We start from the raw sequence: 27180 nt of genomic DNA, 5'->3' as shown, positions 1-27180 counted from the left end.
AAATGCTTTTCTTTTTCTGGTATATCAATTTCACCTTTTCCTTTCTCACCCTAGACAAAATACTTTGTTAGTCACAGATGATAAAATTGCCATGTTTTTTCCTTCTATTCTGAAGCACTGAAAATGTTCTATTATTCTCCATAATCTTTTTGTTGAAACCTGCTTTTTTAGAAAACAAAAAAAGAAAAAGATTAAAAGAAGCAATTTAGTTCTTTCTTTATGAAGGAAAAACACACGTACATGGTGGGGAGACAAAGTAGCTTTTTCGATTACGTCATCATCGTACTTTATTTTAAATTTTAAACAAATGCATATAGCTTTTTATGAAAATGAATAGTTGAAATACTGTCAGCACAGCACTAAAATCAATTTCTACGTATCTAAAATTCTCTTCCTTTTTTTAGAGAAAGAAAAGTAATCACACACAGCCATTCTATTTTTTATTCTAAATGTGACCAACATTTATAAAATAATTTTTTTTATTTTAATTATAAACTAGATAATAAAAAATTAACGAGAACAAAATATAACATGTCAACTAAAATTTTTAAACTAACCATATCAAACTATTTAAACCTATTTTATTAATTAAGTATAATTGTTTTATGCATTATCTTTTATCATATGAATGTATGTGATCTTTCTTATCAAATAAGTTAATTTTTTTAATGATAGTTTGATAACATTTTGGATAAACAATAAAATTCCATTAACTTGATAAGTATGGTTTAGTCGAAAAGTAAGTAAAATTTAATTAATGATTGTCTTTTATAAATTATTGAATTCTGGTACTCTCTTATGTATTATCAAATAAGTCTAAAAATTTTTGGACAAAGAAATTCAATCAACGAGAAATCAAAACACAAGATTCTTCTTCTTTTTCATAACTATGGTCAGGTCGGTAGTGTCAAATTCAGATTACATCCCTTTCATCTATTTAACTACTGAAAGAGAGAGATAATCATGATTAAGACAAACACTAATTATTTGATGTAAGCTTTCACCACTAACAATCTACTTATTTACACACGAAAAGAAGCTTTCAATATTTTGACAATATTTTTAAATAGCTTTTCTAATATCAAAATATATATTAATTCTCCAAGATCAGATAGCCTTTAATTTATAGTAAGAAGAATCATCTTTATAGCACTTAGTTAAGAGTGAAAGCAAAGGAACACATTATACCTTATAAATCGACCATTATAATATTATATATATATATATATATATATATATATATATTACACTAATTAATAATATAATACACGTACATTATATCTATAGCATATTATAATATAAAAAGAGTATAATTATTAATAAGTCTAGTTAGATTGATATATAGATTTACTTAAGTGAATTAAACTTTTAAATTTTTTATAAACTTTCATCTCAAGTTATTGTAATAAGGATTTGACAAGTGTTTAGTTAAAGTTGAGGATGAGGTTCTTAATGTTTATGTAAGTCTAAATGAAAAACAAACCTTGTATTTCTCAATATAGAAGGGAGAAGTTTTCTTTAATATAGTAAGTGGTAAGTGAATATTGTTGACGTATTTTGGACATACATTTTACGTATTAGTATATTTATATGTATACACTCTATAAAAAAATTATTAAATAATAATTAAATTAGAGACAAAGATAATTAACCATCGATAAATTACATACTATTTTAAAAATTAAAAATTTATTTGTATCTAAAATAGTTTTTAGTAATAAAAAGTTATAATTAATTTATGAATTAAAATCTAAATTAACTCTAACATTAACTATCAAATTTTTAACTAATTATTATTATTGATTATAAATTAGTCTTTATTTTTCAATTAGAGACTAATTTAAAATAAATAGCGTTGAACTAAAATTTCTATAACTAATATTAAAGATCAATTTAGACTCTAATTAAAAAGTTAATTATATTTTTTTTATTAGTAATAGAAACTATTTTAAATATCAACAATTTTTAGTTTATAAAATTATTTTTAATTTAATAATGTAATGACTAATTATTTTTGTCTTTAAATTTAGTTGTTTTTCAATGATTTTTTTTATAGTGAAATAATATACATGAGAACATGTTTTTTAATTAATGAAACTATATTTTATGTAGTTCAAGTCAAATTTCGTTAAAGGAAACTTATGAAAATATATAGCTAATCAAGCTTCCTTTATTTTAATAACTATATATGATCACTTTAAGGTTTTCTACATATATAAAGTATATATGGAAATAATTAGCTAAATTATATTTCATTAAAAACTATACATAAAAATTTAGAATTTTTAAAATTAAAATAAGCATGGTGGTGATAAATAATGATGTTGATTTAGAGAAAAAAAAATGGAGTGTTAAAAAGAGAAAACAGAAAAAAGGTATAATGATTGAGAATAGAGACGTGTGAGAGATAGATTGTCCAAGTTGTAAACTTGTATGTTGTTGTTTATGAAGGCAATTAGCTGGAGAGGACCTACTTCTTATTAATGCTAAACACGTAGGTTAAGCAATCTCCTATCTATACTTAATGTTTTGATTAAACAATTCGACACTTTTGACTACTCAAGCACTTCACCAATAATTCAAATCCAAATTACAATTAACTTTACTCATTCATTCACTTCAATAAATGTCGGTCGTCTCCTTCACAAATACCTAAAGTTAATTTCTTTTTCGTATCTATGTCCTTCGATTATTAATTCTAAAGTGTAAACTTCTATTCCAAATTAAGCTCCATTGGAATGCATTTTTCAATAAAATTATTTTTCAGTTTGGAATCCAAAAACATAAGTGAACCTTTTTTGTCTTAATTTAATTTAGATTTAGATTTTTTTTATATCCATTAAATGTTGTAATATTTTTTATTGTTTATAAGAAGGAGTGAACATAGTTTTTTATTCCTAAAAGTTAAAAAAAATACAAATTAGATCAACGTACAAATTAGATGATAGTGTCAGGAAACCATACGGTACAGAAAGGATTCTTCAAAAATTTAAATAAAGAGAACATTTATATACAATTTCTCATAGCATTTCATGGGTAGTACACTACTAAATAAGTCATATGTTACTGCTATAACAAGTTATAAATCTTGGTTGAATTGGTTTCTCATATACCAATTCTCATATTCTCTTACTTTTTATTTTTATTTATTTATTTACTCGGACGAAATTGGGTGTTGGCAATACCTACAGAAGACATTTCGACACTAAATCATTCTCGTATGTCAAATAGTAATAATTAATGAACTTAATTAGATGAGTTTGATCCACGTGACCAGATTACATGTTAATCTTGAGTTAATCATTTATTTTCTAACTTAATCACAAATTATCATAACTAATCAATTTGATCAACATGATTTCATCATCGTCAAACATATATTCATTAAGTATATGTCGACTTAATAAATAATATGTACTCGGCAAGATTTGTGCCATCATAGTCTATATGTAACTGTATAATACATCTATAATATTGAAGTTTTCTTTATAATATGTTTTTTTTAATATTTTTAAAATTTGTGTATATATATATATATTTGTTTTAAAAATGAAAAGTAATATTTAAAAGTAATTTGATAAAAAAAATATATTTATTTCAAAAAAAAAAAAATTATGTGAACTCAACCCATGTAATTGAAGAAACAACAAATTTTATACACAACATATTCTGTGAAATCTTACTTACCATGCTGAACTTATTGGAAGTGAACATCATTCAAAAATCAACCAGATTAATGAGAATGATGTGAACACTAAGACCATCCTCCCCTCATCATTTCATATCTCTTTCTAAATTGTCAATAGTTGTCGAACCAGTCTAAATCATAAACATAGAAGGCTGAGTTGCCAGAAAAAAGGAAGAGAAAAAAACAACAACTAGTATTATGATCTGTGCTTTAGGACAATCAAATTTAAGACACAAACACGATTAAGGGTAAATAAAAAGAAAAGGTGAAGGTGAAGAATATTTACATAAATTCCACCATCAAAAAGAAAAAAAATAATACATGCATAAAGTCTAAGGGTTGTTTACATGTCATTCAGATTTTTAAGAAATGGTTTTCAATCATAAGTTTGGTTGCATTATTTAGACTAATAATAATTTCTTATTAATTGATATACAGAGAATATGTTCTTATGAAACTATAAGTTAAATAAATTTTATTTTGATTACTAAGATGACTAGGAAAAACAAATTACATAATATTCCATTACTGACAAAAACAGGTTTGAAAATAACACCCACTCGTGTCATACATATCCAACCAATCATAATAATTTGCATGACTTTTCGACGACTCGTTTTCACACTATTCTGCACTTCTCCAAAGAAAACCGCTAAAAATGTCAAATAAATTTAACTACGCATCCAAATAATAACACAGGAAAACTGATAATAATACTTTTAAAAAATAATTTATCTCAGAAAAAAAAATTCTAATACACTTAATGGTGTTATATAATTTAGGAAGGTTAAGAAAAGTTTATATATATATATATATATATATTGTTTACTTTTAATTTTTCGAGATGATTTTTAATTGAAATTATGATAATATAACCTCTCATTTAATAAAATCATATTTACAAAACTTCCTAAATACATAATATTTTAAAGGATTAAATATGTTTTTCGTCCCCTAACTATTGGTCGTTTTTGTGTTTAGTCCCTCTTTCAAACTATAGTACAATTTAGTCCTTCAACTTTAGAAAACTCTGGTTTTAGTTCTTTTTACCAAAATTTTTTAACTTTATTTGCTATTTCAAACGCATTTCTCAGTTAACATTGAAGCAAAAATGTGTCAAACAGTGTAAACAATCCAAATGCTATAATGTAATGTGCTTGAAACAGCAAATAAAGTTTAAAAAATTTGGTAAAAAAGACTAAAACCATAGTTTTCTAAAGTTGAAGGACTAAATTGTACTATAGTTTGAAAGAGGGACTAAACACAAAAACGGCCAATAGTTGAGGGACGAAAAACATATTTAACCCTATTTTAAAAGAGTTAAACTATTATACAAAATATCTATGTATATATCTACATCTATATATTTATATACTAAACTTTACATATCATTCGACGATATCTTTCGATTCCATCAAAGGCAGACTATCTCCTATAACGTCATCTGTTCATAAGATTTAAACAAAACACACTAAAAAACAAAAGCCAAGCAAGAAGGATAAGCTAGAGTATAACGGAATTAACATATAATAACTTACATCAACAATTTATAAAATTCAATAAACATAGAATCATACAACAAATGACCTCTATACTCAATTATCTAGATATAATGTTGACAGACTTCATATAAGGTGTGCACCCATAGTAGTATTTATACTCCCAATAAGAGTAACTCGACCTACTACCCATGAGGTTAATCTTTCACTCCTAAGACCCAAAAGCTTAGGGTAAAAACCTTCTATCATTCTCTCTACCACCCCATTCATCTGTACATGAGTTGAATGGTTGGTAGAATATCAGGATACCTGCTTACTGAAGTCTCACAACACATATATTTGATTCTCAACATCAAACACACACACATGATTTCAAGCCAGGAAATAATTATGACTGAGATAATCGATTGTCAGGTAGGATAATCGATTATTCCAAAGAGTCTTAAAGAGAAAAAAGAATTGTTGACTAAAATAATTGATTATCCAGCCTGATAATCGATTATCTCTGTCAGATTTTTACAACAACCTAAAATTTGATCTAAATGGACTCAAGACTTATATTCAAATGACCAGTTTGGTATTGTTAGCATATAATTGATTATTAAACATGTTTATATCTCATATTGAGTACAAATTTGCTCATCTGAACAAGAATTCTTTCATTAGCTCAATTTAACTACCCAAAAATGCACATGACAATTTTCACTCTACAGAGACCAAATTTCTACAAAATTAGAAGTCATCCAGGTCTTAAAACACCTAAAATTTGTTTATAAACTTCAAACTTACTCTACTAACCACTCATCTAGAATTTCACCTGTTAAAACCCCTATTTTTTTTTTCCAAAACACATCATTCTTCAAACCTACTATCAGACCAAGTTTCTACAACCATCTACCAAAAACATCATAGTCAATCTAACATTCCCAAATTCATTAAGATCAAATACAATATCAAAATTCCATTTACACACAACGATTCATGACATTCAGCTCAACATACAAACTCCAACAAGCAACTCAATATACCAAATCTCACAAATCAATTTAATTGCACAAATCAACCACTAAAAAATCATGCACACATCAAATAAAACTTTCTTATCAATTAAAATAAAAGAAAACTAGCTTCCTTTAGTTGGATGACGCTCCTACGGTTCTATGAACTCTAGAATTTGTCTTATGGCTCCAATATCTCTATTGGCTCCTACAATTCACAACAATTTAATCAGAGTATACTCTCAATATCTCTGATCAACAAAGAGTCTTAGAGAAGACTCATACCCCAAAAGAGTGAAAAAAGCCTCTACATGCAGAGACATTAAAATCCCAGAAAAAAAATGGTAAAAACCAACTTATTAGCTGAATTCAATCGGTTAAAAATGAAGATCTCATCTCAAGGATCTCTCATGCAATTTTTTTATATTCAGATAAATGAGTAGGGGATTGTAATTTTTAAAGAGAAAGTGGAGGAAACTTAAGGAAAAAAGTTTTACAGAGATAAAGCTTTTTAGATAATGAATCTTCTTAATAGAAAATTCTATTTATACTTTTGATATTTTTGATTTAAAATAATAGAGTATTATTATATAAAATATTCTGCCACGTCTAATACTCGATTTTTGAGAGTCTTAACAAATAGAGTTTCAAATTCTAAAACCAGTAATATTTCATGTGATGATTGACTCTAATAATATTAATCGACAGATTTAAAAACAAAACATTTTGAAAACTTATTTATATGTCTCAGAGCATCATGAAGATACTCACACTTGTAAAATAACACCTAAACATCTTAAAAACACTTATAAAGCCATACTTACCCCTATCAAATTACTAACACAAAATATAATATAAATATATATTATAAAGACTTGTTCAAACTATAAAAAGACCTAACCAATTCACCTAAAATAGACTATAATTGAACCAAATAATAAGTTACAATCACATTTAATTTAGTCTAAACAAATTTTCAAGTTTAGGAGACTTATGTATCATATTGAGACCAACATATACACTAAAAAAATTAATTAAAGTGTATTTGTTGATTTATCATAGTTACAAGAAATATACAAAGTGTACAAGGTAAGAGATATGTTTGATAAGTTAACATGGCAATAGTAAATAAAAAGACATAAAGGAAGAGTAGTTAAGATCTGAAAAAGGATATGTATAATATATGTTAGGTAATAAGTCACAGTCGTAAGCAAAAAGAAAAAGGACAAAAACCATTTTGTGAGGGACCATGTTGTTTATAATTGACATGGAATGAAGCTTAACTGCATGGATTATAATATATGAACTAAACGCATTAGGAAAGTGGTTTTTGAAGATGTGATATATGGATATACGCTATGCATAAAGACTCTTCCACAGTTCACATGCATTAACCTTCTTGCGTACTGTCTTATATAACATAATACACTATTTTCGACCCAAATAACTCAATAATACATTAATCACAACAGTTTGATTGGACACAAAGGTTTGCTGACAAGGACACTTTTTTTTTTCTTTTCCACCATAAATTCATTTAAAAAACAAATCAAAATGTCATAACATTAATTGTCATAATACAATTTTTTGTTTGGAAGTTGAATTCAATGCTGAATTCTCATCACTTTTTTTTTTATATAAATTCTTTATTGCTTTTTTTAAATTATTTTTTGAGAAAAAATAGAAAATCTCACCACAAATTAGCTTCTCGTGACAAAATTTGACTTAATTATTATTTTTATCCTAATTATTTTTCTCTTTAATGATTTGTTTCTCTTACTTTTTTTTATTTAGTTTCAATTTGTACTAAGTTGATTTATTTAATCATTTCTGTTAAATTTTTATAAATATTTTTAATGTCTTTTGTTTTTTAAATGTTACATTTCAGATTATAGTAATTTTTTAAAGCTTTTTTTTTTCACGTTATGTTACATGATAATATTAATGTGTCAAAGGTGACATTGTAAATATCAAATGTAATTATTTTGTATTTAATGTGGTCTTAATATTTATCATTTGACTTAATTAATTTCCAATTTTATTTAAAATCGGATAATATTGTCATTTTTGAAAATATGACTAAATTAGTAATTAAATTTAATTATGACTTATATATCAGTATTAAAATAATTTTTGAGAATTTATATGTCAAATAACTTAATCTAAATATTAAAATTTTATTTTAAACTTTTATATATATATATATATATATATATATATATATATATATATATTTTAATTTTGATCAAAATGCTTCCTATCATATTGTGTGATCTAACAATCAAGTCTTATTGTAATTTTATAAATTTTAATATTTGAAAAATATTAAAAACAATGTGTCTTCTACTAGTAAAAAAAAGTATATGGACATTTTGCTTCAATAAAGGATTTTGATAATGATGTTTTATAGAAAAGTGTTGATCAATTAAATAAGTGCTCGATTTCAAGAAATACTTTCAAGACTCAATAACTTAGTTTATAAAGACTTGTAATATGTGTATTATAATTAGTTTAGTAATTCAAGAGTCAACGGTAGAACTTAAGTAGCAGAGCACTCATAAAAAATTTTATTTTTCATAAAAATCTTTATAATCGATTATCACTAAGGATAATTAATTATCACATTAAGAAATTATTATTTGAAAATGATTTGGAAATAATCAATTATTATTTATGATAATTGATTATCAGTGGTAGTTGTGGATCTGACTCTTAATTTTCTGACCTAATTTTCAAATGTAAGAGTCTATAGATACTTAGCTTAAACCATTACAGAATACAAAGAATAGTCTGAGGAAACTCTAAGTGCTTGAGAAAGCTTGAGATTCAGTGCTTGAAGAAGGAGAAGCTATACTTAGTATGTCTGAGTTGGAAGTGGTTCTCTAACAAGTAGATTTGAGTTGTTCATTTCCTCGATCGTGTGTCGAAAGAAGGTGTGTTTTCTAATCTATCTTGTATTCATTCCATATAGAATTTTGAACTACTTTTTAGTGAAAAGTTAATCACTCCTTTTAGAGTGATTAAAAACTAGACATAAAATTTTTGTATTCGAATTAGTATAAAAATTGCTTGTTTGAATTTTCTCATCCTTACTCTATTTTACTCATTCACTTAGAAGAAATTTTTACAGGAAAACAAATTTTTAATTAGAACCAATTCATCCCTCCTCTCTTGGTTTTGTCTGAACACGCTTTTAAACATTCCGCTATGTAATACCGATTCCATCATCTTCCTTTATTAACTTCTTTATAAATGTAATTTATCTCACAAAAAAAGTTAATATTCACATAAAATAATAAATTAATACTAATATGTTTTACATCTTTTAAAATTCACTAAGTGTGTCTTGAGTATCGAGTGTTGTTGTTATTACTAAGAAAGTTGTTCATCCTTTATGTATCGAATGAGGTGTTGTTCATCATTTGTGTCAAAGCACATGCTTTCTAACCTTAACTCTATTATTGTGTGATGGTAAGTTTTGGTTATTTCTTAGTAATTAGTTAATCTCTTTTTAGAGATATTAACAATGAGATGTAGAACCTTTTGATCTGAACTAGTACAAACTACATGTGAATTCTCTCTTTTGGTAAAATCAATTTATAAAAGAGGAAAATTTTATTTTTTTATTAAGTAAACTAATACACTCTTCTTGGTTTTTTCCACACATGAATATTTCTTTGCATAATGCTAACCGGAATATAAGTTGTATTTATCATATCAACATGAGACCATGAACTTATGTTTTTACGAGAGTAATACTTATCTGAAAAATATAATAACTATATAATAAATAATAATAGGAGGATAAGAATAATGTTTTCTTCCTGATTCATTTCATACATAAATTAACCCCTACATCATTGAATTAAGAAATGCAGATATTTATCTTTTAGACTAAGTCCAATGAAGACAAACTCTACTGGTTATGGTATATAGTTTTGAGGGAATGTAATGGAACACTAAGTACAAATTCGATGGCATTGCAAAGTTGTTCAACTTTGGCATGCTTGAGTTAACGCTACTAAATGACGAAAAACACAAATTATAGTATATATGCATTAAAGACAAGGGGTTTTTACTTCGTTCACACCCACCACAATTTTTTTGTGCACCACTTAATGGTAATTTTATCCTTTAGAAAAGTGACTTTCGGATTTTATATTTTTAAAATTTTCAAAACAATCTTTTTGGAATTTTTTGAAAAGAAAAAAAATTCGAAACAATTTTTTCAGAATAAGATTTTTGGAATAGAATTTTTGAAACATTTGAGATATATTCTAGAATTCTACGAAAAAGTTTTTCACATCACCTAACGAAATGATTTTTTTTCCATATTTTTTTCTTCTTTCCTTTCCCCATTTTCTCACTCTTCTTTTTTCTCTAAGGTTGCGTTAATGGTGACGGTGACAGCCACGATGGTGGTGGCGGCAGTAATAATGACAGTGTGGTGGAATGAAAGGTTTGAGTTATTTCCTCTTATTATGAGGTGCAGTTAATAATTACGGGAGTGCAGGAAGCAATAGGCAACAAGGTTAACGAAAAGGTACGAAGTCTATTAATGTTCTGTTTTTACTTTACATTTGAAATACTTTATATTTTTTTTCTTGGTGTTCATTTTAATAGTAAAATATGTAATGAGTGTATATTTATATTTTTATTTAGTTTTTAACATTAGATTCTTGGTTGATTTTTCTGTTTTAAAATATTGTTTTAATTAGAATTTGTTATAATTAGATTTATTTAACATATTTTAGAAAAACTTGTTGAAAATAACGTTTTAGTTCTATAAATGTTTTTTTCTTTCATATTTTGAAATATTTTAGTATATGTGTAACTAAATTGAACTTATGAACATGTGAAAATAAATTCATTAAATCTTCACAACACTTAAAAATAAATATAAAAATAAAAAATAATCAAAATTATAAAAAAGATAAGTCAAACATGAGATTAAGAAAATCATAAAGAAATTTGACTAAGAGCATAAATTAGATCTTGCTATAATTTATTAGTATTAATTTGATCACATTGTTAGTATGTTTAAAAGAAAAAAACTTCAAATTACAAAATGTGTAAATCTCAAAGATAAAATATAAATTTACACCAAATTTAAAGAATTAAAACATTTTAAAAAAATTAAATGTAAAATATATTATTGTCTTTAAAATGTTAATTTTAAGCCAAAAAGAGTTATTTTTTTTAAATGTTACACTTAAAGCAAAATCATGTTTAGAAATATTTCACTATTTTTGTTGTCCGATCTTGTTCTTCTAATTTTATTCTCTTAATTATTAATTTTTATATTTAAACAATTATTCATAATAAAAAAATTATTTTTCAGTTTTATTATTTTAATAATTACTTTTTTTAATTCAAATAATTATTCATTGCAAAAAAAATTATTTACTCATTTATCACTAAGTTGTGTCCTCTTTTGTTTTTATAATTTTATTCTCTTAATTATTATTTTTTACATTTAAATAGTTATTCATAATAAAAAAATTATTTTTCAGTTTTATTATTTTAATAAATAATTTTTTTAATTCAATTAATTATTCATTATAAAAAAATTATTCATTCTTTTATTATTAAATTGTGTGTTCTTTTGTTTTTTACGTTTACCCTCTTAATTATTAATTTTAAATTTAAATAATTATTCAATATAAAAAACTATTTTTTACTTTTATTATTTTAACAACTATTTTTTAATTCAGATAATTACTTATTATGAAAGAATTATTCATTTTTTAATATTTTAGTAATTACTTTTTAAAATTTAATTAATTACTCATAATAAAAAATTATTTACACAATATTACTTATAGTATTTTTTATTTTAATGACTAATTTTTTTTTTACTTATATCTATAATTATATTCATCTTTTATTTTTTCCAATTTTATATTTTTAATTGTTACTATTAAAATGTGAATAACTTATAAATATTTAAAAAAATACAACACATATACGTGTGTTTACGCTAATAATAATAATAATAATATGCTTAAGTAAATTATACAAATATTGCGTGAAATTCTTTCAAATTACGTTGACAATGCATTTTTTTAAAACTTTTTTTAGAAATGACATCGTCAAAAATATTATAACCGGAATATTATACTCAATTATATATAAAAAAGAGTTTAGTTAACTTTATATGATTCTAGCAATATCTTTTGAATTTTAAAACAATTTAAGTAAAAGATAAAGTTAAAATACAGGTTAATGTAGAGCTAGAAATCAAATTCCACTTTGAGAATAAAATGTAATTCTCTTAACACCATGTCAAGGAAATATAAACTTTGTAGACACGGAAATATAAGAGACTTTCCAGATTTCTCTTTTGATAATAATAAAGATGGAAATGATTATTTTCACCATGATTTCATGAAAATGTTAAAACATTTCGGGCAAAAGAAATTTCTAAGAATAAAAAACTATAAACTAAAACTAACTTTGAAGTATTTTAAGGGATATAAAAGAACATATTTTCATGTTTCTTTATGAAATTGAAATATTTAAGCAGATAGCATAACAACATCTACTTATCAATAAATTAGTTATTAACAACCAGAAGTATGCGTAAATGATCCTATACACACATTTATTTATGTACAAAAAATATATTAACAACTTGATATTAAAGAACAATCATGATCAACAAATAATTTAAGGTCCAAAGGAGAAAACAAACAACCCAAGAATCTCTCATACTTGGAAACAAACTTAGACAGTTGGAATCAGTCTTCTTCGGAGAGAAATCCTATCATTTGTTAACCTGAAAATTTTTGCATGCTAATTAAGCTAACTTATGTCTGTACAGTTTCAATTATCAGTTACTGAAATAATTCTGACCATGACATATATACAAGTGTAGATGGTAATATGCCACCGAAGTTTTTTTGATGCAAAATCATTTAGAAGGAAGGAAGAAAATGCTATAAGGAGTAAAACATAACAAATTATCTCAAATTATATATACTCATCAATCTTTCTAACTTTTATTTTATCCATGTAGAACTATTCATAGTAAAAAGCAATGATTAACAATATTCCAACATAAATTATCTATCAATCTCTCTCTCTCTCTCTCTCTCTCTCTCTCTCTCCCTCTCTCCCTCTCTCCCTCTCCCCCTCCCCCTCTCCCTCTCCCTCTCCCTCTCTCTCTATATATATATATATATAAGCCTTTATTTTATATAATTTTAAAATATAAACGAATTAGTTTAATAGTTAAAAATTTAAATAGTAATAATTAAATAAATAATTTAAAGTTATACAATAACTAAAAATATAATTGCATTCTTATTTTTTGCTATCTATTAATTTTTTATATATTTAATAATTTAATATAATTTTTTTTTTAAAAATGAATAAGTAAATTAAAATTACTAAAGAGTATATGATGGGTTCCTACTAGATTTATCTAAACTTGATAAAATTCAACAAAAATAACACTAAAATTTTCAATTCAAACCCACCCTGTCATTTACGGAATCAGAAATGGGAAGAGTAAAACCAGTTTCCGATCCCATCCCATTGTCATGCCGAAATCTACTTGTTTGAAGTTTTTGAGAACTAATTCAGCTAGAGGGCAAAGAATGACAGAGCAGCGAAGAGACACAAGTAAATCACACAACAATGATATCCCACATTTACAACATGAACAACAGTCTCCAACTAATGTGCCTTATTAAATTTTCCTTCTACAATTTTGTGTGATTACTTACTATATAGATGCTCGTCTCAGAGAAAGTGCCGTAACTAATTATTTTGACAACCAAAATAATGTGTCCAAGTGTGAATGGTTTTAAAATTTTATCTAAGATATTATTCATTATTAGTCAATGTAGAATTGTGAATGATTTTTAAGATCTTACATTGTTATTTAAATCTGACTCTGCAAGTGGGCTACGCTCCTCGGAATAAGACTCTTGTTCAAGTTCCCTGAAAGATAGATGAAACCATCATAAAACAAAATATACCAACAAAATCAGAGATAATAACAAAAAGTACGATTATCAACTACCTATTAGCTAACATCAGTTGCTGATGAGACCAAGTTGTCCTCAGATCAGAAGCAGCGGACTCCGAAACTTCTGGCTTTGTGTGTTCATGACCACTAATTCCCTGGAAAAAGATTTGCTTCAATTCTATTGCTTTTAAGATATTAAAACATTATATGCCTCAACAACACAAACTCACAGTTGAAGTATCTTTCATCCATTCAGGAAATTTGTTCGAAAGAAGGCTGATATACTGCTCCATTGCAACCTCTGGATTCATGTTCCCCAGCTTTTGCCAAGCATTCCTTGCACAACGGAATCAGTACTGTCGATCACTCATAAAAAGCAGCTCTCAACCCTGTTGTTATAACTAACAATCAAGCCATACCGTGTAACTTGTACAACACGGCCGCATGTGTTGTTTACATTGATTATCATGTTAGAGTGTTTGACACATTTTTCTTGAATGGTAATTCTTATGTCTTTTAGGCTATATTTAAATTGATGGAAAATGACGAATGGAGGAAATAGAATTGTAATGGACCTAATAGTGTTATATTTCATTATTTAAATTGGTAATCTTATCCATCTTATTCCATTATTTGCTTTCATTTTTTTGGGGAGGAATAAGATGAAGTGAGAACTTTGTTCTGTTCCACACAATCTATCCATAGAATGAAGTGAAAGTTTTACTCCAATATATTCTTTTTCACTCCATTGCATTTCATTCAGTCGATCCAAATATTAGTATGACAAAGACGGTCTTACCTAATCAAATGTACGAGAACTCTGTGTTTACTTTACCTGACAATACCACATAATCTAACATAAACTGAGCTTTGCTTCTTGTACTTTGAGGGAGTGATTGAAATGAACATTAGAAGCTCATTCATAAGGGGATGTGGATCGACTCCCATTCTTAAATAACGTTAGTCAGAGTATAGATTAAAAGAACACTTTAATTATTAATATAAAACAAAAGGGAAATTTTACAGCCAATTGGGTAAATTTTGAGCAGCGGAAAGAATTAGTCTCTTCCAAACTACTCAAAAACATCTTGATGCTCACAAAAAGAAAAACAGACAACCTGTTTTCTAACATACATAAAAAAGTGAATTCTATAGCTAGTCTCGGCAAGTCTAAAAATTATATCTCTATCTAACAACGCACTCTGTCATGTTATTTAAAATCTAGGATCGCTTAACTTAGCAGATAAAATGGACCCACAATAGATTGTATAATATTGTTGTGTGCATCAAGATAATTGATAAAATATTTCTTAATTGCACCATTGAATATTTTTGTTAACTTTGTTATTGATGACAATGCCGGTGACTGATCTCTAAAAAAATCAGCTAGATACTACTATTCTTTACCCCGTGGTCTGTAATGTTTCGAACAGAAACCCAGTTAAAATTTATTATACGGTTGTTTAAACAAATTTTACTGGGATAAGTTAGATACAAAATCAAATCCTAACTATTGCTTCGAACAACAGAAGAGTAACGAAGGCAAAGCAAGTTAGGCAATTCAATAAACAAGGCATAACAACATCACACGAAGCATTAACTTGCAACATTGAAATAAAAAAGGGAGTATGTAAAGTAAGATGAAATTTGATACCACTTGGCACGTGCAGAGAGCTTGAGAGGCATTGGCTGAGGTTCACGGCAAGGCCCTTCCGTCGCAACCTTGTGAAGCCCATACAACTCCATTTTCACATTGCTCCCAACGCTCTCCAATCGATCACCCTCGTTATTAACAAATTCCGTAGCCGCCATAAACTCTTTCTCCAACTCGCTCCTTTCAATCCCTTCCCAATCATCATCATCATCATCATCATTGTAATCATTCTCTTTCACGCCGTTTTCTACAGCAGACACTTCAATTTCTGTGCAAGGGTCTGCAACATTTTCCACGTCCCTCTTCTCGTCAAACTCTCGTGTTGTTCCCTCGTCAGCCTCTGCTATTTCCTCTTTACCAGCAATGTCTGTTTGTGATTTTATCGGTGACTCGAGAACAACGTTGGAATCGAATTCCACCACAGCCTTTTCTACCTTGTGTTCGCTTCCTACACACGTGTCAGTTTGAACCGGACTTAAAACCGTGATCTCGCTTGAAGGAACAGGTTCGACCATAGCCTCTTCTATCTTGCGTTCAAGGTCTGATGACGTGGCAGCTTGAACCGGACTAATACAACAGATCGTGTCCTTGCTTTCAGCGGGCTGGACCGGTTCGATCGTAGCTTCTTCACATTCGATTTCTACACCCTTACTTTGAGCCGGTTCGACCGTGAGGTTTTCTATCTTGTATTCGGTTACAGAGTGAACCGGACTAATAAAACGGAGTTTGGTCTTGCTTTGAGCGCGCTGAACCATAAAGCGTTCGGCATGAGAAAGCGGAGAGAGCGGTTGGGGAGCGAGGTGACGTTTTGATGTGGCGTGAATGTCGTTGACGGCCTCGACGAGCTTCAAGACGATGAAAGTGAGAAGAAGCGCCAGAGACGCCGTGACAAAAAAATCATCCACGACGGTTAAAAGCTCCATGCCAATTCTTTCGTTTTCGTTGTTTCTAGTGGAAATATCGGAAAACGCTGAAGAAGTTGGTGAGTGAGGGTTTTAAGAAAAGGATTAGGATCGGTTGAAAAAGTGGTTGTTTTTTTGGAGAAAATTAATGAGAGAATTTAGGAAGGAATTGATAAGAAGGAAGGAACTGAAACAAGAGCTAGAAAAAAAAGGAAAGGATAATCTGCGTAACAGCGCAAAGCATATTCTGCGCTGATTTTACTTTATGCTTTGGCTACCCAATATTTCAATTTCAATACATAAAAATCTCATTTTTTCTGTGTTCTGTGGGTCCCGTTGTTGCGGAGAAAAGGGTGAAGGGGTCACCGACGTGTGTGACAGACAAGCGTAAAAAGGTGTATATCCGTGACCACGTCGATCATGCTGACTCGACACTCGCTGCCATAATCGTTATCCAACTCCAACACCTCATGCCAGTCATTCTTATTCTTTCGTTGCCTTCTAACCTTATTAGCATGTGCACGTATCTTTATTTTGGTTAAAAAGTTATGTTTTAATTGAACATATTCGATAAGTATTATGAATACTTTCGATGACAAAATAAGTTCATTCCATCACTGTTTTACGTAATCATTCCGATTTTGAACACAATGCCATAAAGAGAAACGTGACGATGGGATAGATCATTTTTTGTTGTCATTATTTTTGTTAGCCGTTTATCAATTAATGAGTTATTCTGTATCATATTGGTGGTTACTGCATACAATATAATCTGTTTTTTAAAATACCCACCAAATTTGCAGCTAAATGAGAAACTATAGCCAATAATTCCGGTACCATATCAACCAAACGAAAGTACTTACCATTGAATTTTAAAATTGAGATTGAAATAGCATTATTAATTCCACTTGGTGTAGCCCGATTAATCATATACGATAAAATACGCACAAAGGAACTCAAAAAACTAGGTAAATCCCTCACAGGGAGATCATGAATACAGGAGAAAATATAAATTCAAAAGGTAAACTATATGGGTTATATGAAATGTAAGTCAAAACAGCAAATTTTTAACTTGATGGAACCGTTTCAGTTTCCGTAGGGAAGCATAAGATGATAATAGGATAATAAGCTCGGTGACATTAAAATAAACAAGATCGCCTAGGCACTTGGATTAACCTTGTTCAACTGGGGCTTCAGAATGAATTTTCTCGTACAAGCGATGTATGAGTGGGGATTTAGACATTTGGGGCTCCCTCTCCAGGACTGCAATCACATCCTTGACAGAGATGCTTCGAGCTACCCTAGTTTGAGGGGCCATGGCATGACTCTTCCCAAGTTTTCTGGCCACTGTTAGAAGAATCAAAAAGGGAGAAACAACATGAAAAGTGGCACAAACCAAAAAAAGGGCGCCTGTTTACTTTATTCAAACCAACATAGCATTTCTCCAACATAAAGTTACTTGAAGCCACTTTCGTGACAACATTAATCAGTAGATATTCTGCATACACTATACAAGAGCGGAGTCTGAAATCCTTCAGCCCCAAATAACTGGAAAGAGTGGGACATTCTGCAATCTACATTTAAGTATTGATCAAAACATTCTCAACTAACAGTATAGAGAGAACATACGATCAAGTTTTCTGACAACGACAGAATCCACTTCTATTCTATCTTAATTTTTTTAACCCATATATTAAGAAACATTTGAATCTTGAATAACTAAAATTGATTGCTAGCTGGCAATTAAAACGATTAACAATGGAAATAACAGAAATACACCATCAAGCAGACTCACCTGAGCTTGCTAGAAAAGGGGTTGAACCTCTTTTTTCCCCTTCTTGGTTATCCTTTGTACTTCTTTCAGATGTTGATGAAGATTTGCGGTTCACATCTTTAGCTGGTTGAGAACTAGATGACACGTCTACTCCCCCTTCACGTTTCTGCTTGGCTTGCTCAGCCATAAGTTGCCACTTCGACAGCATGTCATCTCCCCCATAAGCAGCACGAGCAGCAACATTTGCAGCATTTGTCCTCATCTTGTCATCCTCTTCCTTGTTCACCTACAGCATATTATAAATCAAAGAACAGATTTCCAATGTTGATAAGGTTAAGTATAAGAATGAGATATAAATACCTTTGTTGATTTAGCACGGCCGTCGTCCTTATCCTTGTCACCATCACCTCCAGTATTGCTGTCAACCTATATTTAGAAATAGTAATATAAATGATAGTAACACAAGTTACAAATGAAAATATACAAAAGACCATTAGAGATGGTAAAATAATCTGTACCCACGAATATAGTGGGAATATTGGGAGTATTTTAATTATCCGTTTGTTAAAGGAGTAAGTACAAGTACCCGCTAATCCTAACCATTATTAATGAATTTTATTTGAGTATTTTAAAAAAAAAAATTAAGTGATCAAAATAAAGTTAGTAGTAAGAGAAATACTAACCATTGAAGAATTGTTTAAAATTTGATTTCATATATATTTATATTTTTTTTATTTAGACCTATGAAATTGAAGTTGTTTTTAAAAGGATTAATTTTTTAAAACTTATATTTTGTGGTCCAACTCATTTAAAGTTTTTTTTAGAAAGATCAAATATATTTGCATTAATATTTTATCAAGCAATTTTATTAGTTGTATTTTAAAACTAATTTTTTTATTTAAGTTTATATTTTAAAACATTTTTTCAAATAATTTTATTTAAAATTCAAAAACTGAAAGGAAAAAATATATGGCACATATTTTTATGCAGATACCAAACTGGTAGTAAGACCGTAATGAGGCAGATTTTTTTTAGATGAAATAAGTTGCAGGTAGGTATTATCCACAGCCGTATGAACTCTTATTCCCAAAAGACATGCATGGAAAGGAAATGTGCATGAAAAAAAGGTTTTTATCTTGCAGTAGCTCAACACAATTCCAATATTTGGAACTTACATCATTTAGTTTCCGAAGCTTCTCTGCTTCCGCCTGTTTTTTCTCCCACTCATCCCTTACTTTCCTATTTATTGTCATGATTTGCTGCCGAACATCTGAAGTGACAACAGTCCGATGTCTCGTTTTCTCAAAATCAACCCTCTAGTAGAAAAATTCTTGTGAGTACAAAGTTTTATACAATTATAAAAGACTATTTGTGCAAGAGAAAACAACTAACCTGTTTTGATAATCTAATCAGGTTACTTATCAGTCCGCGCATCCTTTCCTCCACACTCTGAACATTTACTCAGTGGTAAGATTACACCTAAACCAATTGCACTGAAAAGTGAAAAATTGCTTGAGTCTTACCAGTGACAAGCATTTCTCCACATCATTGCTCATACCCTTCAAGCCACACTTGGCCACTGTCAGAGTAACAACATAAAGTAACCATAAGGTTTTGTATGCCTAGCAGACATCCAGATCAGCTCAAAATGAAAAAATTAAAACATAGGGACAGAGCTATGACACAAATTGGACACTGACTGATGTCAATTAATTTTTTTTGCAATGGAGCTTTCTGCAAGATCAGCCTTTCCTCTTCTTCTTGCACAGCCTTTCGAGATGCTTCTGACACTCGACTATCCTCTTTGGGCCCTGAAAATAACTGCTCTTCCTCTTCCTGTAAAAGAAACATTAGAAGTACAGGAGTTAGCATTCCCTACTTATTTGACTATCTGATTTAGTTGAACATTGACGTAGTGTCATACCCTGAGGTCAACTCCACTAACAGCAGTGACGTCATTAAGTTGTTCAATGCTTTGTTCAGCATATCCCCCAGAAGTTTTTTGTTTTTTACTGTAAGGTAAAGGAACATTATGTATATTTAAATTAATTAGGTTAAGAAATTAACCAGTAGAGAAAGGCATGGCTGACCTAGAAGGAGGAGGTGATGAACCAAGTGCTTCAAGTGGTTTCTTTTGGGTAGCAGCAGACTTTTTAAGAGATGGCCTTGCAGCAATTCCAGAAGCATTTGATGGAATCTGAGAGCTTAGCTGATTAATTTCAGAAGTGGGACTTAAGAAATTAGACATCAAATTTGAAGACATACTTATAAACCTGGGGTATGCTCGGTGCAAAAATAATATCTTGGCATTTAAAGAAAAAAAAAATGCATTGAAAAAGCATGACAAAGTTATTATTTTCCAATAACAGATTCTGCTAAAGAAAAAATTGGGAGCACAAGAACGTCCAATGAAAAAACAAGCACAACAATATGTACTTGTTACCCTCCATTTCAATTTGCAATACATCTTTGATACATCATAACCTTCCATAACAAAACTGGTGAATCAAAGGTTTCTTACACATCCTGTAAGAGGTTAGCAATTTTGCAAACAATTGGTTAAAGAGTTAAAACTCAACGCTGACAAAATTGGAAATAGGGGCCGATGGATCTAATAGTGCATATTAAAGCAGACAAGGACTATAACGAAACCTATCCATTTGCATGCAGCTCATGATTAAACTCAATTTTAGTTCAGTACATTGAGCTCAAGATCTAACGAGAGGATCATGAGCTAAAATATATGACTTCTCGAAAATATAATCTAAGCATAAGCCACTTAGTTATCACCTCATTTCCTCATGAACTGGCATAACATATACATCATCAAAACATATATATTTATTCCCAAAGCTTAAGCAGTAAGGTAAAAATACATGAATGAATTTACATCAAAATGTTCCCCCAGGTTTTCATGCTTAACACATTAATAATGCCCCGGCATTACAATACCTTGCAATTGAATTTAGCCTTCTTATTTAAATGATTATGGACACAAAGGATCAAACTCATGACCTCTAGAACATAAATGACATGTCAAAAACAAGTCATAACAAAATCTCAAACCATTGGGGGAAAGTACATAAATGATTCTCAAAGTATTACATAATAGTTTTTACTCATGAGTGTTGGTTGCATTACAGTAAGTATATTACATATATTGAGTGATTTTTCTGCAATCTGAAGCTCCTTCTAAAACCCATTTGGAGCACTAGATATAGTTTACTAGGCTTAACCCAATTGAGCTCATTGTGTGGAGTCAAGTAGCTCGTGACTTTAACTTGAGCCTGGAAACTTGTCATACAGAATGACTAAACTAGGACAATCCTATGCGCAAAGACAGTGAAACTTTCAGAAATTTAATTGGTCTTTCCTACAAGGAAAATGACACGAACATAAACCTATGATCAAATGAACATAAAAGCACCTCCAGTATTGAACTAACGAAATTAACCACGTGACAGCTTAGCAATCCTAACAATGCTCAAAATTAAGATCTTAAGATCTAGCAATAATCAAAAGTATCTAAATCAGCCCCATAATTATAGTTACTTTAAACAAAAATCCAGGACAATTTTTTTCTGTATAGTTGGCTTGCTTGGCTCTGGTACATCCTGTGTCAAACTGTCAATTTATGGATGCCCTTAGAGTTTAATTAAAAAAAAAAAACGTTTGATCTTTTAGGAGAAGCTAACTAAAGCTTGATAATGTATAGAGGTGCTATATATTTTATAAATGCGTGATTGACCTAGTTACAGATAAAGTACAGAATTGAGAAGATGATTCAATCAGGGTTCTTATTTACTAATCATTAATTTTGGTTTATGAATAGGGGATTTTGGTTTTCCCACTTAGGGGTGCTACTATTCCACTTTACTACCAGTTTGGTTCTTCATATTACATATTTTGGGTAGAAGTGGGGTGCATAAATTGGTGAATTTCAGAGTTGTTTAAATCAGTTCTTGCATACTTTATTATACCCAAAAGTACAGCAAGTAAGCTAACCCAAATAAGAGACAGTGAATACTATCCATGCAATTTTATTAAAAAATGGTTTCAAAAACTACTGGTGAAAGACATTCTTAGCTAAAAACAATTTGACAAAAAAAATTATGGAAAACATATCTGAGCTGAGAAAACTGATATTTCATATATAGATTCAGCATAGCATAGTACTAAAAGATGCATTGTGCAAATGAATTTGAATTTTACTTGATCTGCAAAATACTACCATTATATCTTAAGACAAGATCATGTACAAAAGTCTCCAACTTACCAAGACACTGGAATCTAGGTGGGTCACAGCAGAAGCAGAAGCAGAACTGTGTGGTAGCAAGCCAGTAGATGTTGTAGGTGGCATGCTTGTGGATGCTGGAAGACCTCTTGAAAACTCGTCTTTTAGAGCTCCTTGACTGGCACCACTCTGTTCAAGCTGAGCAGAATTAACAGAAGAATACCCATGCAATTTAGACAAATTATGCCTATTTTGCTGCTCAGTAGACATGTCACCAGGTTCCTTCTTGACATAAGAAACAGATGACATTAAGCCCAGATTTTGTTCTTTGTTTGTTGATGGTTGCCAAGCATTTGAAGTTTGTTGAGATGCTGCATTGTTTACAGCAGAGGACACAGATCCACCTGGCAGTCTCTTGGGATCATTGAAAGAATTCTGCTGTTCAAGTTTTGGCATACCAATTACACTCAAACCATGTGTTGACCCACCTAAGTGATTTGAACCAATACTTTGATGAGGAATTTGACTCATGTGTGAATCATGTGATTGCGGTTTGATAGACGAAGTGGAACTGCCTGTTGTCCCAGAATAAGGGTTATAGTTACCACCACTGTTTCCATATGCTGATGCAAAATGTAGATGATGTTGCTGCTGCTTATTGAGCCCTTGTATGTGAACTGATGCTCTTTCTGTTTCTTGAGCTACTGAGTTGGAAGTGGAAGACGTCAACTGGTTTGGTTGCAATCCTTGAGATTCTATTTTAACATCAAATTCCTGAGATTTTCTAGCATTGCTATCCATGGTTTGGCCAGCTGAAGAACTCATGCGAGATTGGTCAACAGCAACATTCATACTTCTTTGATGCATCTGTGCTAAAGCATGTGGATCGTTCAATTGTCTAGCACCTGAACTAACAGTTGGCATCCTTACAGGAAGCTGCTGCCCAGCAGATGCTTGATTGGGCCTTGCCTAAATGGTATGAAAAAATGAATCTAAGCATGACCATGACATCAATAACTAACTGGATTATAAAAACCACCCACAACAAAAACCATGTTTCTTACTACCTGAGGTTGCATTTGCACCTTTGCTAATGCTAATCTAAGCATCTGGTCCCCTACGATACCTTTCATAAGCCGCACAAAACTGTCTTTCGGTATTTCGTCTTTCTAGAATGAAAAAATAAAAAGAAATTGATGAAATAGACGAATAATGCATACTGCATGTAATATTTGTTTATAAGCTGGTTCTGGGCTATCATAAAAAAGACTAAAATGTCCCATGGAAAGGGGGAGGGGGAAAAGGACCTAATAGCTGGATGGGTTTCGAAAACTCACCTTCAATTTAGTAAACAAGGTTTGAAGTTGCATGGCTCTGTCTTTGGCAAGTTGAGGAAGCAAGATGGGTAGCAACAGGCCAAATGGTACTTGTTTATTACTGCGATTTACTTGGCTACTTGGCTGCTCAGAGACTGTAGCCTGTTGATTACTCATCTGCTGCAACTTTGCATACTGAGATTCACTGCTGGGATTATGACTCTTTACTACTTCTTTATTAAGGACTGAATCTTTTCCAGAATTATGAATTCCGATAGTTTGAGAATTGTGAAGGGGAACTTGTACAGCAGGTGTTTGGTGACTGTCATCTTGAGATTGTTTCTGTGATAAATGAATATTATTTACATCCTGAGAAGCAACATGCTGAAGGTGTTCGCCAAGAGACCCATGTTGCTTTGGCTCCATCTCAGATGGATGTTGCTCTTGTGCAGTTTTAGGTTCTTGATTTTGACCATCACTTTGGCTGTCATGGTTAGAAGTAGGCCACTGTGATGAAGATTGGCTTGATGTATTATTGCTTCCTTGAGACAACACTGCAGCAAATATACCACCATAAACATAAAGAATGAGCATTTCACTTGAGAAATCACAAAGCAATATAAAAAAGCTATGTCCCAAACACTTAATTAAATTTAGAACTTAAACTAAAACATTTACTATTAAATTTAACTCATACCATGCTTGTTCTTTCAATGAGCTTCAGAGAAGAACGATCACTTTTCAGTCAATTATGTGGGAGACAAAGCCAGAATGCGACATGCAGCTTTGTTTCAGAATTATAGTCCTATAGTTACTATCCAGAAGGAAATGATGAAAGCAATTACAAGAAACAAAGTAATTACTACTACTGGTAATGCAACAGTCATACAATCATTACATGAGGGTTGGGTTGGTCTATGACTTGTTAGTATTTGATCCGGAAAATGTCAATGCTAACTCTAATGGCAAAGTGGGTTCCAAGAGATGGAAGTTCCAGCCAGCCTATTTCTAACAATGGGATCCATGGAAATTTTCAGCAGTTACAGGCCAATCACACAAATCTCCAATGCCAACTTTAATAAAAGAGAGGATTCAAAGGATTGGATTCCCTGCCACCACACATCAAGCAATGGGATAATTCTTGTAGCTAGTACAAGAAACCATAGGAGCCTCTAACTTGGTGGCAAGCTGGTCCTTATTGTGTTTTTTATTTGGTGGATACTGTTGGGTATTTGAATGCTGACCACACAAGAAACTCAAATAAGGGAAGGATAGAGATTTATTTAGGATACCACAAAATATATCTTGGACTTTGTAACTACATCTGGCCAAATTCCATTAGAAGAAACACATAGACTGAAAGGAGATATCAATTGAGGCCTAGTTAATTAACTTTCTTTGACAACCAAAAATACTTCCGTGTTCAAACACTATGACCAAACATAAATGTGTTGATATCATTTTTTATGTTTTAGATGTATAAACAGACTCAAACATGGACAGAAGAAGCAGTGAATTTGAATGAAATGATAAAAAATAACAAAGAAATCAAATATTACCAAAATGAGAGAGAAAGAGAGGTCAGTATTGAACAGAAAATGATGAATGAAATTGGCAGATACCTGCATCTGAACCAGGAAACTGAGAAGCAGACACATCTCCTCCTATATCTCTATTTAGAGCAGCCTGGAAGGCTTCCACATCCACCCCTGAATGCATTGTTTCATCCTGTGAATATTTAAACATAGTGGTCCGGTAAGCAAAGCCACAAATCAGTAAGACTAAGACCACAGTTTTTCTCCTTCAAAGAAGATGAAGAAAGAAGAGCAAAGTAGACCTCGTCATCTTCTAGAAGCTTCATGATAGATGGGTCCATGGCGATTTCACTGCAGTTGTAATCTCTGTTGCTCTATTTAACCAAAACAAACTCAGAAAATTTGCTTCACACCATATCTTAGCTCATAAGAGGAAGCAAACAAACTGAAATGGCATCACACCACCATGTTCCAATCCATAAGCAGTTCAACCACGCGTTCAATTTTTACCTAAATATTGACAGTTCAATTTTTACCTAAATATTGACAGTTAAATTTCTACCTAAGTATTGACAATCGCATAATATAATTCAACTAATCTTTCCACTTAAAAAGAGATTCCATTATGTCATGTTAGGGTGAAGAATAAGGTTATTCACAAGCTTGCAAGAATGCTCTAAACATCTAAATTAAAATACAAATAGATTTGTCAAACACATGGTTGCGAGTACGAAACCTAGCAACTATTGTTTTGCATTGCAAAACAAAAGCAGAATGATAATTGTTTCATTCTAAGTATAAATCACATCCAAGAAAGAAGTGCAACGCTTCATAAACATTTATGAAATCTATAGCTTTGTTCTATGCACATCAAAGTTATGCAGTAAAATCATATTACAAAGATGTTTTAATTTCTAGTTCCTAAAGGGCACAGAAAACTGAGAAGAAAAGTGGATAAAATAGCGAGAGTATTTCTAGCTGACCCAACCAAGAGAGAGTGAAAGGTTCCGTTGGGATTCCAAGAGCACAAAAACAATTATGCGATTTCAATTGATTTCCCAACACAATTAAAACGCAACTTAAGAGATGATCAAGAAGAGGGATATTACATATGTAGTTTAGCTTTTTTTTTATAAATAGCTTCTAAATAGTACAAAATTATCAAAAAGAAAAATAATGAAAATATTTTATAATTTGGAATATCTTAAATTTGAGAAAAGGGAAAATAAACACGTATGTATTCTTATATTATTCGAGAAAAAGCAATTACATGTCTTAAAATAAACATTTTTACATTTATAAAAAAACACATGACGAACCTTTAGATTTAAATATAGTATTCTTATTTGCACTTCCTTTTACTCTTGACATTCATGATTTTTTTTAAACATCCCAATTATTCCATCTTCAGTTTTGATACTATAACAGATAGATTATATAGAAAGATTTTTTCGTAAAGAACTACAAAAAGAAGTAACCAGAACAGAAAGAGAAAAATGTAAGAGTGTGACTAACATGAACCATTGAATAATATATTTCTTGGACTTCCTTCTATACGATCCAATAATATTTAGGTTTATAAAAGATTAGCTTAACAACAGTTCA

The 27180-nt window shown here is 30.2% G+C and overlaps 2 protein-coding genes across 9 annotated transcripts in view; both read right to left on the bottom strand.

Annotated features, from left to right (window-relative positions):
- Nucleotides 1-12727: 12727 nt before the first annotated feature.
- LOC106765213 lies at nt 12728-17270 on the bottom strand. 2 transcript variants are annotated; one of them, XM_014649749.2, is made up of 5 exons: nt 15815-17253; nt 14391-14496; nt 14215-14315; nt 14066-14132; nt 12728-12963 (listed from the first exon to the last, which is right to left on the bottom strand). In XM_014649749.2, the coding sequence occupies exons 1-5, from the start codon at nt 16735-16737 to the stop codon at nt 12952-12954; spliced, it is 1209 nt and encodes a 402-aa protein (XP_014505235.1). In that variant the 5' UTR covers nt 16738-17253; the 3' UTR covers nt 12728-12951. The 2 variants fall into 2 exon arrangements, 1 of the variants encoding a protein (XP_014505235.1); XR_001376018.2 differs by lacking the exons at nt 12728-12963; nt 14066-14132 and having other exon boundaries at nt 14391-14516; nt 15815-17270.
- A 316-nt stretch (nt 17271-17586) lies between these two features.
- LOC106764661 (transcription initiation factor TFIID subunit 4b) overlaps nt 17587-27180 on the bottom strand; it is a 12195-nt gene continuing 2601 nt past the window's right edge. For 3 of the 7 annotated variants that reach the window (XM_014648978.2, XM_014648979.2, XM_014648977.2), the window contains exons 3-16: nt 25878-26085; nt 25663-25768; nt 24062-24594; nt 23792-23893; nt 22767-23693; nt 20581-20699; nt 20415-20502; nt 20191-20326; nt 20014-20069; nt 19883-19939; nt 19666-19806; nt 18851-18916; nt 18512-18776; nt 17587-18063 (exon numbers count right to left, since the gene is read on the bottom strand). In XM_014648978.2, coding sequence (XP_014504464.1) covers nt 17888-18063; nt 18512-18776; nt 18851-18916; nt 19666-19806; nt 19883-19939; nt 20014-20069; nt 20191-20326; nt 20415-20502; nt 20581-20699; nt 22767-23693; nt 23792-23893; nt 24062-24594; nt 25663-25768; nt 25878-25916 — 2811 coding nt within the window. In that variant the 5' untranslated portion in view covers nt 25917-26085 and the 3' untranslated portion in view covers nt 17587-17887. Of the gene's footprint in view, nt 18064-18511; nt 18777-18850; nt 18917-19665; nt 19807-19882; nt 19940-20013; nt 20070-20190; nt 20327-20414; nt 20503-20580; nt 20700-22766; nt 23694-23791; nt 23894-24061; nt 24595-24737; nt 24855-25662; nt 25771-25877; nt 26086-27180 lie in introns of those variants that run through there. The other 4 variants (XM_014648980.2, XM_014648981.2, XM_022782525.1 and 1 more) reach the window with 4 other exon arrangements.

This window comes from Vigna radiata, chromosome 6, assembly GCF_000741045.1.
Source record: "Vigna radiata var. radiata cultivar VC1973A chromosome 6, Vradiata_ver6, whole genome shotgun sequence".
In the NCBI taxonomy this organism is placed as follows: domain Eukaryota; kingdom Viridiplantae; phylum Streptophyta; class Magnoliopsida; order Fabales; family Fabaceae; genus Vigna; species Vigna radiata.
This window is presented reverse-complemented; position numbering and strand designations above follow the sequence as displayed.